The sequence below is a fragment of the Pelmatolapia mariae genome, linkage group LG13 (genome assembly GCF_036321145.2).
Source record: "Pelmatolapia mariae isolate MD_Pm_ZW linkage group LG13, Pm_UMD_F_2, whole genome shotgun sequence".
Taxonomy (NCBI): Eukaryota; Metazoa; Chordata; class Actinopteri; order Cichliformes; family Cichlidae; genus Pelmatolapia; species Pelmatolapia mariae.
In genome coordinates this window covers 13,202,402-13,215,868 of record NC_086238.1, presented here as the reverse complement: position 1 = coordinate 13,215,868, position 13,467 = coordinate 13,202,402, and the positions used below count along the sequence as shown (strand labels likewise).

The following is a 13,467-nucleotide window of genomic DNA, read 5'->3' as shown; positions in this document are numbered from 1 at the left end:
ATTGGGTCCTCATCAGTGGGTTGAAAGTTGAGTGCTCTTGAGTTTAGGCTTTATGTTTGTTTTTATTTCCTTCACATATGAGAGCAAAGGGATTACATAGGGTGGACTGTGATTGGTAGAGCTTTCTTTGCTCCTCTCAGAATGTGAGGATATTTTAGGCATTGTGACATAACAAAATACCAAAGGGTGTCCCTGTCCTTCTCTGCCAGATGTTCTCAGGAAAACTGAAATTCATCTGTTTGTGTTTCTGCTTCTGTTTAAACAGAATTATGAAATTACAAATTGAACAGCCAGTGAAAGGGTAGGCTGTACTACTGCTGGGTTGATTTTCCGTTTTCTGAAAGTCAGTTGAAAGCAAATTAGAATCTGAATTGTTTATTTGGATACAAAATCAGTGTCATATGTTGAATATGTAGTTTTGAAAATGCAAATTTGACGCTGGTGAACATATCATAGGATTTGATCCGTTTTGTTTTGCGCTACATCAATCAGATTCTAAAATCAAAGGATACAAACTTATACAACTTTAATCTCTGTTCAAATAAATAAATAAATACATTCACTTCTATTACAAGGACGACTTTGCTTCACTCATCTTTGCATGGCAGAAAATGAAGGATGTCACCTGAGTGGCACAGATTATGTAGCCTGCAGTTGCAGGGGCAGCATGGTTTAGGGTTGTAGCTATTTATAGCCATGCACATGTGCTTTGCTGAGGTCTACAAATAAGTGTCTCAGGCTGACCGTTTGAATGCTGTGGGTGGACTCTTGGCTTGCACTGGGCTTGGACTGCAGACCGAGTGCACACAGGCCTCACAACAGTGTTATGCTCATCATCTAGTTTTATACAAGACTGGCTGCTGTGGCTAATGATTCACAGCACTGCAGTTTGCTGTCATTGTTAAAAGAAGCTATTCACTTGAATATGTTCACATACTTAGTTATGATGTAAGACTGTGCAGTAAACAACACCTTAATTACTACCAGTTTGACTTCCTGTCTCGGTGTAAATTTGCACATCGGAAGAAGGTTTTGATAAATGCATTCTGTAGACATCGCCTGAGGTTGTAGACGTTAGGATGGTGGTTTGTCAGGTCGGGCTTTCTACAACTTGTGATCCTTCAAACATCAACCGTTTAAAGTCAGAGGTCACAATCCAGTTATCCGGTTCCCAGACTTTTGGTGGAGGTGAATCATCTACCAAAGTGAGAACATTTAAACAGACACATACAAGCAATCACACACCGTAAGTTTAGTTACTTTGCAAACCTTTACGACAAAAGGCGTAAAGGTTTCCGAACATCATACATTTACTACCTCAAGTATTGAGTTATTAATTAGTTCATATGATTTTTTCCTCACTTTCTTACTTATTTATTGACAATATAATAGTTTTTGGCATCATTCAGATAACTGCTAAAATGAACTGCATGGATGTTGTGTGTCACTGATGTCACTGAATGCGGTTGAGCCAGTATATTAAAGAGATTTCATCTACATGCTCAAATGATATACTAATTCAGTATTTCAGTAATAAATAACACATGTTTTAGTCATTACTGAAATGCTGTATTAGTATCTACATGTTGACTTGTGACAGATGGGCGATGTGTCCAGGGTGCACCCTCCCGATCACCCTGTGACAGCTGGAACAGGCTCCCGCAAACCTAAACTGGATAAGTGGGAGGAAGTAGATGGCTCAAATGCAGCCACACAGGCCAAGAGCATGGCCAGCAACCTTCTGGAAACCTCTGGTTGCTAGGGAAAAACGTGTATTGCTGGACCAGTTGGTGAGCAGCTGATGGCTGTCACTGGGTCACAAAGTCACAGTGTGTGCTAGCAATCGCTAGCAGGGGTCACTTTGACCGTGTGCAAGCACTCGGCAACCAATTTTCTCAAATGACCTGTGGTTGTCAGGGGTGTCATTGACCAGTCTTTAGGCCTGTGTCACTGGAACCTTAAATGCAGCACCGGATATAAGGTGAAAAAAAGTCCAAGCAGTGCAATCATAGAATTTATTAACTGTGATAAGTAAGTGTGCGATAAGACTGATAAAGTTTTATATCATGAGGAGACGTTTGTATAAACACATTAGGTCTGACTTTAGTTTAGAGGGACAGAGATTGAGTACTTGCTGTTTAATATCTGATCTTCACTGATTTCATAGCCAAATAATATATCACTAGAATTATAAGGCACTTTTCAGGCTGCGCTTATAGAGTACTTTTATTCTTGTTAAGTCCTCAAGAGGGCACCATACCACTAAACTCACTTTAATAATATTTAGGAAGCTTATTTACAGAAATAACTTGCTTTGTAGCACATAATAATATGCTAAATAGTTCATTATCTATTTATACTGTATTTAAACATGGATGGCAGCAATAATGTCAACCTGATTGCCATGCCATGACATTTATTGATATGAGTGTATTGACTGTGCGGTATCAGTAATCTGTGAAATATGTGAAATCATGTGCTCTAAGGTTATCTGTTACTGACTGTGATTGAAAGCTGGTTGATGACACTTCTTTCAGCTCCTGACCTCTGCTCTGAGCTGGAGAGTTTCCTGGAAAACTTGCCCAGTCAATCTATATTAATGAGCTTTTCAGGAGAGGTTTATGTATTATGCAGCAGAGAGCTTAGACATGGGCATTACACACCAAATTGGTGTCCTGCTGCAGAGTGCACTGCTTTATTTCTGTGTGATTCAGCTGCACGACGGAGTCACAGGGACATTCACATCAGCAATGACACAGCAGTGCTGCTGGGAAGGGGTTTCACTGCATCACTCTCGCTTTTCCTTTCAGTTTGCTTCTCCTGATTAGTTTTCTTGCACTGTATCCTTTTTTTTAAATTCAGTCTTTGAGCTTTGTGCAGATTATCAAAAAAAGGTGATAGTTATCAGTCCAACCCACTTTTGAATTCTCAGCTGCTTTTAATCATGCACTATTTTTAGATGAGCTAAATGTACAAATCTGCAGAGAATACAGTCACAGAGCTCTGAAGGCGCCCTGTTCTGAAAATGCATGTTTCTAGCTTCATTATAAACCTGAAGGACTCTTCCTCTTCACATGCAAAGATGCTATATCATTGAAAAGGGAGCTTATATACTGTCTGGGCATCTTTCAGACTCTGTGACTCCACAGAGAATATGCTGTCCTTTATAAACTTAGGTAGATACAGAGTGGCTCACTTCTCGTTAGAAACTAATGCTTTCAAGAACATTTTACACACAGGATTACAATATTACAAACAAATATTATAGTTGTTTATCAACCAGGCATTGCAATACATTTGCAGTGTGTTGGATGTGAGTAATGCAAGTTTCTGAAGCATCATTTGTCACTACAAGAGCACTTTCATTATTTGTCTTATATAACTGTGATGTTCAGTATGATAAGAAAACAGATGAAGGACTTCAACTAAAAACTGTTATTATTCATGTTGCATAATAAAAGGTGTTGGCCGTTCTTTGACTTAAAGTGTTCTCAGTTGTTTTTCCTGGAGTAAACATTGTAAGTCTTGGCGGCAGTTGAACAATAGAAAGATGATTATTTTTGCACTCTTGAAAATTGGGGCTCACAGTTGAGCATGTTTATATTGCATAAGATGCATCTGATATGTGAAATAGTTAAGTGAGACATGATGTCATGAGAAAGCGTGATACATGGCTTAAAGAAACTAGTTCTTCATTCATAGTCAGCTAACAAGGAGCATTTTCTCTATTTTCCTTTTTTCCATGAGGCACACTGACTTTCTTATATGATTTTTGAGCGCTGCTGCTAGATAAACAGTGAACCACATGGAAACCAAAATTAGCAAGCCGCCATGGAAAACCTGACAGGACTCGTTCTGGAAGTTTGGCGAGAGAGGGAGTCACAGCTAGAGCCCTAGAGGGTGATTGGCAAGCAGGCGAGAAGAGGGAGACTGTTGCTGCCGCCTCTTCTTCAGTCACTTATCCGCATGGCATCTGTGTACCTGGATCGCGATCCTCTCGACAGCCCTCAGGAAGGGGTGCAGACCATGAAGTACCGCCTAATGACAGAGAGGGAACGTAGGGAGCGCTGGGTAGCGCTAATGTGCTGCATGGGTTAGTGTTCGTCTTACTGGTTTTTGTCATTTCCTTAAAAAGATTAGTCATGCCTGTACTTGCTTCTTACTAACTGCAGGTAAAATGACCTTACGCAAAACTTATTTTGCAAGCCTAATCTTCCACGCTGAAGATTAGTAAAGACAGGAGGTTATCTGTGTTGTTTGTCTGCAGTAACAGCTTCAGGCTTCCACAGTGTTGCTGGAATGAATGTGATCTGGCTGACAGATGGTGTAGTCATGTTATTGATTGAGCATGTGAGTTTTTTTCTGTTCAATGAGGATGAGTTGCTGGAAGCTGGAAGATGTGGAATCAGGGGAAATGAGTCATAGCTGTGGTGACAGGGTTGATTCTGGTTTGCCTCTGCCAGTGAATGGACGACCAACTAAAAGAAAAATATGATGAAAAATATTAAACAAGTCACTGTTTAGAAAAGAGTGTAGTTTTTCTCAGTCGTTATTATGTTACTGAGAAACATATTTTAAAACTTAACTCGATTTCATTTCCTAGTTTTCTTTTTTTTCTCCTTTAATTGCATCCATTTGTTTCCTGGTTCCACCTATATGCCATTTTCTGCAAGAAGTCTGGCTGCTATGGTGACGCAAAACAAAAAACACTGTCATACAGTTATTTCTGTCTCTTTAGAGACACTGGGGCATATTTTCTCTACTTACTTTTCAACATGATTTTCATCAAAGCTGTAAATCCACAAACTAATATTACAGATTGACTTACTGGCACAGGAAAGACATGATTTTACTTGAAACACTTACAGCACATTTTAGATGCCTGTCTGTGGGGAAAAACAACCACCTTTACCTTCATACATACGTTGGGGAAGATTTTATTTCACACTTTGCATAATGTAATCTATACAGCACTTGTTAGTGTCCTGTTGCTACTTTAAACACAAAGCATCCCAAAAGGTTATGTAGAATAGGTATGCATAGCAGGATTAAGCTTCTTTAGTGGTGGCATGTACAAAAAGGGGTGTATGTTGCCAAAACACCGAATCTAAAGAAAGTGTTTTTTTTCTCTGCAGATGAAAGAGACAGAGTGCAAAAGAAGACATTTACAAAATGGATAAACCAGCATCTGGTGAAGGTAAGAATCATTGCTGATTTATGAGTGCTTCTTTTGAACTTCTAAAAAATTTTTTAATATCCACATTTCTGTGTCCATGGCGTTTATAGATTCAGTCTGAATGCCTGTTAGTGTTCCAACATTTTTTCTCCACAGCAGCTTGAAAAACCATTTTCATGTTCTTCATTATTTATTGGCTAAGTAATATGACTTTCCCTGTTAGGTCTTAACACGTTAACATTCCTCCTCAGATGTTATTAAAGCTTATTAAAAGTCATTTAGAAGGACATGCTCTGCTGCACCATTGCAGCAAATGATTGCCTTTTGTTGACTCAGGAATTTGAAATGCTTACTGTGGCGTTTTAATCTGTGGATTTAATGAAACACTTTAGCAGACAGACAGACAAGCACCGGCACGTCTCATCTAATATGTCTTTGTAATAAAAGAATCTGGGCGCAATCTACAGTGTTGTCTTTATGAGGTTCTTGCATAAGTGGTACATTAATCACCAACGTCTCAATTATGTCCAGTATGTAATGCAAGTTATAAATATGTAGTTCAGTTACATTTTTTTCAGTTTAAATAAAGTCCCTAAAAAGAAAAGGAAACATACTGAAGCAGAGAAAAAAGTGAGCTGCTCATTAGTTCTGATTAGTTCCTAATCCTATGCTCCTGTGAGTAGGACGTCTTTATCTGTCTGTGGTATTAAAACTGAATAAATGCCAATACAACAAACATTTTGAGGAGCATTTTTAATCCATTTGTAGTCAAATGTGGTGTCATGCAAAAATAAATTCAATGAACAAAGCAAAATATAAAAAAGCATTTTGACTTTATATTATATATATATATATAGACATGCATGCATCTGATTGCTATTAAGATTGTGATATTTCTGGTCTTGGGCTTGCACTGACAACGGTGATCTTGTGGCTTTTCCTACATCAGTGTCAGTCCAGAGTTTTCACATATCCTATGCCAACATCAACATTTGGCATTCCCCACACGATGAATCCTACAGATGTTAATGATCCCCTGACTTTTTTCCAGCATCAGCATGAAGTTGAGACAGTTTTGAGTGAAATGTCCCTGAAACATTGCCATGAAGGTTACAGTGCTTTGATGTATGGCCAGTATACACACTAACCTCCTTATTAGGTACACTTGCTAGTACTGGGTTGAAGCCTCTTTTGTACTCAGAACTGTATTAAGATTCAACTAGCTGCTGGAAACATTCATCAGACATTTTGGCTCATATTGACGTGATAGCATCGCACAGTTGTTGGAGATTTGTTGCAGATGTTTTGGCTTTGGGGGTCATTTGATTACAGTGAACTCACTGTCATTAAAAAAAATACTGTTAGAGTAGGATAACTCCTGCTGATAGCAGCCATCAGAACATGAGTACACTGTGGTCATAAAGGGATAGCATGGTCATGGTTTGTAGCTGACAAAAGTGGCACCTGGTGTGGTTTGAAGTGTTGTGCTCTTCTGCATTTGAGTTACTGTTGCCTTCCCATCAGCTCGAAGTAGTCTGGCCTTTCTAGAGAAATGCAGTTCACTGCATATTTTCTCTCTGTCTTTTTTTTTTACTGTTGTCTGTAAACCTTGAAGATTGTTGTGTGGGAAAATCCCAGTACACTAGCAGTGAAATACTCAGACCAGCCTGTCTGACATTAACAATCATGCCATGTCCAAAGTCACTTAAGTCACCTTTCTCCCAGTTTTCGATGCTTAGTTTGAACTTCACCAGATCAACTTGACTACAGCTAAATGCCTAAATGCATTAAGTTGCTGCCATGTGATTGGCTAGATATTTGAGTTAACCATCACTTGAACAGGTGTGCCTATTAAAGTGTCTGGTTAGTCTATATATGATGGCTTAAGAGTATTTTGTGCTTTTCGTGCAATTATCAGTAAATACGAAGATAAACTTGGAATAAAGAACTGGTTTCTTAAAATCAGTCGTCTATGGGCCTCCTATTATCAGTGACTGGTTATGATGTGTGGATAGTTGCATATGAGGTTAAGCAGAAGTGTTTTATTATTTTCAATAGTAAAAAAAAATAAAAGGGTGAACGAGAAGAATCTACTAGTTCCTACCTTGAGGAAATGCTTGCTACAGCTTGCACCAACATACCATGTAAACTTTACCACAATCTTGGCAGAAGAAATAAGGAAATAATGTTTTCTGTCTGTACTACAGTAAAAGCATGACACATCAATAAATCTATAGATAGTAATACCATCAGAAACGTTTTACCCCTAGTTGTTTCAACTTGACTTAATGGTTTTACTGTAATATTTACATTAAATTCTCTGATCCACCGACAGATTTTGGGCCACTTTGGGTTATTGTAATGTCTGTGTGAGCAGGCCTCACACGTGTTCCCGGAGAATTCAGAGGTGCTGAGTAATAGTCGGGGACCTGCTTTGCTGATCCAGTAACATAAGGGTACAGGACTATTTTGGCTCTACAGCTGTGGCCACTATCTGCGATTACAGTGCTGAAAGCCCTGTGTGAAAGCAGGTCATCGGGCAGCAGGGTGATTTCAGAGGCGCGGTATTTAGGGCAGGAAGGAGAAATTGGCCTGCTGTAAGGAGGAAGCATCAAACTGGATTTGCAAAGTGCCTTTCGCAGGTGTTAAGATGAGGTGTCACAGTGTTATCCTGCTACAACTCAACAGATTCAGCGTGTTTTAAGAATGTGATCTAAAACAAGTTTTCCCCAAATTAGACCTTAAATGAAACCAATTTAAGTGATTGACACATGGAAGCATCAAAAACAATGACTGCCATACCAACTTTATGAATGTAATAGACCTTCATTGTTTGTGAGATCTGTTCTTAAAATGTTTTTAAAACTACATTTAAAAAAAGAAAGTCTGGTATTAATATAATGCATGCAGTTAGTTTACAGTGTGGTTTCTTCCCTGTTTCTGTAGGTACGAAAGCATATAAATGATCTTTATGAAGACTTACGAGATGGACATAACCTGATCTCGCTGTTGGAGGTTTTGTCTGGAGATACACTGGTGAGTTCATGTTTTTCTGTTACTCTAGTCATAAACACTGACAGTGTTTTGGTACTTGTGGATCCAGTTGAATTCTTAGCCTGAGGAGTTTCCTATGAGACCAGTCTTACAAACCCATTCAGATTCTCATTTGACTTTAATAAACAGAGTGCGAGAATTATACTTTTTCCCATGGGGCACTATGTCATACTTTCTCATAACTGATGCACTGGCCCTTCCCTCTTCTTACTCACATGGCTTATGGTGGGAGGGAGGGATTCTTGGGAGAAAACCATCCGATCACTTTTTTGTATCCACCAAAACCCACTCATCAAAATCCCACTTTTAATTAATTTTCCTCTCTGTCTTCTCTGTGACATCAATGCAACTTCCTCATGTGGTCATTCTTTTAATTTATTGAGCTGTTCTACTCAGTCTAAGCTGAATGTGAGCAGTAGAGTATGTCTTTTGTTTTTTACATTCACATTTTGTTACTTGTTTATTTGTGATAGTAGTAGTTGTAGTAGTAGTGGTAGCAGTATTACTTCTCAAGTTGTGCCAAGCTTATGTGGGATTTGATATGACATTTAAGTAGTGAAGGAATTTTGTCTGTCATTCAGAAATGTAAACTCTAAATTAGCTCTGTGGTTGCCCACTGTGGTTTCTGACACATTAATTGGCGCACTTAACAAACTTGCTAACAAGCTTTTTAGCCCTCTAACTCCTGAGGCTGCTTTTAAAACAAGTGATATAAAAAGTTGCATCACAGCTCAGAGGAATAATCACTTTACTTTCAGTGCTTCACTCAAAACAACAAAAAAACAGTCTCTACCCTCATGAGCACGAAGCAATAATTTAGAGTAAAATGCATGTGAAATAAATAAAATTGATGTTTCATTTATGAAAACAATTAATTATTAAAAATAATACACTTGGTTTAAACTGAATGTATGCTAAAAATGTCAATTTAATTTGACAAGATGCATTACATTTCATATTTTATATTTGACTTTATATATACGATGTAAAATCTTTTTAAGTGCGGCAGAATTGCATTGAAAAAATATAAACAGTTAAAGTCAAAGCGTTGGGATTTCTTGTAGTTACTGAAGTCTCTTGAACACTTTTAACTCTCCCATAAGAGACAGATGCTACTGTAGGTCTGTGCCTAAAAAGTCATGTCATCTCCCATTAGTCCAATTGGCATTCAGAGGACAAAAATAACAGAAGCTTTTGGTATCCTTTTGCAAGTTGTTTAAAGTAATTTTACAGTCAATAGCAACAGTTTGCTGAAGCCACTTTCTGTCATGCAAAACCTGGAATGACCAGGAAGTGAAACTGAGATTGATTTTTTCCAACATCATCGGTCACCACTGTTTTTTCAGAAGTTGTGTTGTTTCTGACCAGCATTTTGCAATATGTTAATCTGAAGTATCGAGTAGTCGTACTGTGAAAATGTATACTCAAACAAAACTGAAAGTAAAAACTATGTAGCTGCAATGCTTTGCTCCTGAAGTACTGCATGTTATCAGTATTGAAGTATTTCATTCATCTGTTAACCTGTTAATCCTTCATTTACCTGAAGTACATTCATATATTTTTTGTGCATACTGTAGTACATGTCAGTGTTAATATGTTGCTACTCTGTATATTTAGACTGCATGTAGTCCCATGCAAGGAATCCGAGCAGTTATTCCCCGTTAGTATGACTAACTTTCATCCTCCTACATATCTGTTTTCTGTTTACATCCCACTTTCCTCCTCCTCTGTTCTCCACTCTTTGACTTGTTTCTGTCCACTGTCTAACTTCCTTATGATTTGGCCGCTGTGTGTGTCCATGTCTTCCTCTTCTTCCCCATGTGTTGCCTTTTCGATGATAAGCCAAGGGAGCGTGATTTTCTGAAGACTTTGCGGTTGGTGAGTGGGACAGACGCATGCGCAGTTGAGCAGCATGGAGACACGGTGGATGATGATAAGGGGGTACGTGTGGCTTGCCCTCCCACCCCCTTTAGTAACAAACTAATTCAGGGCGTGCTGTGATCAGTTAACAGAAGCACAGACACAATCCCACTATAGGATTTGTGCTTACTGTAGTCTAAAATACTTGCTTTAGCAGGGAAGAATTTTACAACTTTTCCTTCTATGAAACACTTTATTTCATAGTCACCTTTTTTCATGAGCACGTTATATAATTTCGTTTATATTATAATGTGATACTGATGGTACAGAAAAATGTGCCCTTGATCCAAAGACCCAGGCTTTTTAATTTTCAGTTTTTGTTCCTGTTAAAAAAACGACAGAGCGATTTGGCTCACTGATCTTGCAAAATCATTAAAAAGATTCAATAAAATATGACAGAAGCTGTCCATAAAGCTTGGGCCTTTATACTCATTTCACTAGCTTTGCACATCATTAGTCATACAGTCAAAACTCTTCAGTCTTGCGTGATGATCTGGACATTTTTCATATGCTGCTTTTGAGAAGAAGGCTTCGAAAGGGGAACTGAGTATCATTCACTACCCAAATGGGGTTTATATTTATGGTGTCATTTCATCGTTACTAAACAAAACAAGGTAGCTGAATGCAGTGCAAGTCTTTAGCTGCTGCTGCATCCTGGCATGAATGCATTTTCCATTTCATGACCTCATTCAGTGGCCCCTGACTATTCACAAGCATCTGCCGCAAGAGATCATATTATGCAACTTTCTGTGATGATTTGAAGACAGACATGTGAGCAATATTGATTCATTCAGGTCAAAGCTAAGGAAGCGTGATTTGTTATGACATGTTCAGGTGGTAATGGTGGAAAATGTTCTAAGACGGTACGTGATATGTAGCATATGCACAGAGTTTTTCTTTAGGGAGATGGCCACTGTTGTTGTGCAAAGAGCTTTTGTGTGTTTGCTCTTTTATGTCATCTTACCAGAATAGTGGGTAAGAACCTTAGACGCATGTCCTGTTTCCTCCATGTCATTTGTATTGTTTTAAAATGTGTCCTTTAACATTGAGAAGATCCTGATTTGCACACATGGCTCCCTTTCCCTTTTTATGTCCACAGCCTCGGGAAAGAGGGAGGATGCGCTTCCACAGACTCCAGAATGTACAGATAGCGCTGGACTATTTAAAGAGGCGGCAGGTATGAATAGTGACTGGAGTCATTTCACCAATATTGTCACGCTCTTTTTAAATTATACACCATCAGCTTGACTATTGGAAATCAGCTTGCATACAAAGCTGAAAAAACAGCTGAAAGTTTCCATAAAAAGTAGCTGTAATTTTTATACTTAGATTTGGTAATGAATTAGAGTTAGATCCATATGTTTTTGGCCAATTACACTTTTATTTTGGTCATTTGACCTCTGTATTCCACCACAGTGAATTGTAAATAAAACAGTTAATATCTGATAGAAATGCAGGCTTTCAGCTTCAATTCAGGGGGTATTACAAAAGTACTGCATTAACTTTTTAGGAAAGCAGTTTTTATGGACAACCCCCCATTTTCAGAGGCTCAAAATTAATTGTTTTGTGGTTAGACCTGTTCTCTCATTATTCCTGATAAAGCATCTGGCATTGATTCCAAATTTTGAATTGGAGCTTTGCAGCTGTTCACTCTAAATCTCGATATGAGGTCCGTGGAGGCCATCATTGAGCTGAAAACCAAAAATGAGCCTACTAGAGAGATATCTAAGATTTTAGGAGTGGCCAAGTCAATAATCTGGTATCTTCTTTAGAAAGGAATGGACTGACCTGCTCAGAACCAACAAAAGGTCTGCACAGAAGACAACAAAAGTAGAATATAACACAAATCTTTCTTTTTTTAAGAAAATCAGCTTCTCAGTATCTAACCATGTCGAGCCCACATTCTTGAGGAGGTAGGTGTATCATTACCAGATTTTGCATTCAAGAGACAAAGAGATAAATAGAAATACAGTGAGTTTGCAACAAAGTGGAAGCCACTGGGTGCTCTCAAGAAACAAGAAGGGCAGATTAGAAACAGCCAGAGCCTGCAAAATTCTAGAAAAAGATTAACAAGTGAAACCAAGATTAATTTTTACCAGCATGATGGGAAGAGAAAAGTATGGAGAAGGAGAGAAATGGCCTTGGAGCATTTCACCTCATCTATCAAACATGATATAGAATATATCATCGGATGGGAGTCTATGACTGCCACTGGAACTGGGTCACTAGTGTTTATTAATGATGTGACTGCTGATAGATGTAGTAGGAAGAACTGTGTACAGAAATGTACTTTCTGCTCAGATTCAGACAAATACTACAAAACTGACAGACAGAGCTTCACAGTACAAATGGTTAATGACCCAAAGCATACTGCCAAACCAAACCAGGCTCTCGCAAGGAAAAAGAAATGGCATATTCTTTAATGACAAATGAGTCACCTGATCTCACCCCAAGAGAGCATGATTTTCAGATGTGAGACCCACAAGGAAGCAGCAGCTGAATGTTGCTGCAGTAATGGCCTAGCAGAGCACCTCATAGGAGGAAACAGCCTTTGGTGACATCTATGGGTTTTAGACTTCAGACAGTCAATGACTACAAAGGATTTTCATTCAGCTACTAAAAACAGCCCTTGCAACGCTTTGTTAAACCCCTTGAATTAAATCTGAATGTCTGCATTTCAGTTACATTGTCATTTGATTAAAATTTGATTAATGTGCAGTAAAATTGTTGTGTTGGTGTACAGAGGCAACATTAATTAACTGTCTCATGCCCTCAAGAACCTATGGATTTAAGTACACATAAAGGCTTACAAATGATTTACACAAATATATCAGTTCGTGTTTAGGGGTAGCTATCTGTTTGTTTATACAGCAAAAAAGCAGATATCTGGGTTCAAGCAGGTTCTCATACACTGCCACCATCAGACACAGCTGGATTCATGGCATTTTGCTGTTTCCTTACAAAAAATTCATGAAACATGAACACTAATAGCAGCATTTAAGGAGCGCTGACTGCAAATCCCATCAGTGGGATTTCAGAGAGCTTTGATTGCATCCCCCTCCCCCACCATGCTCAGGATGAGAAGACGAAGGCAGCCTGGTTGAGCCACAGCCAGATGTGACGCAAGGCTCGAGACAAAGGATTCATAGATTGCAACAAATGAGTTGTCCTATTGTTTTGCTTCAGTACATACCAGACACATGATGCAACTTCTGTAGTCATAGCATGTAAACTGTCCAAACTGAACTTTGATTGATTACAGCTGTTACAGATGATCTGATGGCCAGTGGAGGAGTTCGTTATTAAATGCTATAATA

At 38.6% G+C, this 13,467-nt stretch overlaps 1 protein-coding gene across 15 annotated transcripts in view; it reads left to right on the top strand.

Annotated features, from left to right (window-relative positions):
• The window catches only part of LOC134639590 (dystonin), a 104,832-nt gene that overhangs the window by 16,753 nt on the left and 74,612 nt on the right, over window positions 1-13,467 (top strand). For 9 of the 15 annotated variants that reach the window (XM_063490848.2, XM_063490851.1, XM_063490846.1 and 6 more), the window contains 4 exons: window positions 5,136-5,197; window positions 8,123-8,212; window positions 10,073-10,171; window positions 11,250-11,327. In XM_063490848.2, coding sequence (XP_063346918.1) covers window positions 5,136-5,197; window positions 8,123-8,212; window positions 10,073-10,171; window positions 11,250-11,327 — 329 coding nt within the window. Of the gene's footprint in view, window positions 1-4,020; window positions 4,094-5,135; window positions 5,198-8,122; window positions 8,213-10,072; window positions 10,172-11,249; window positions 11,328-13,467 lie in introns of those variants that run through there. The other 6 variants (XM_063490859.1, XM_063490849.1, XM_063490860.1 and 3 more) reach the window with 2 other exon arrangements.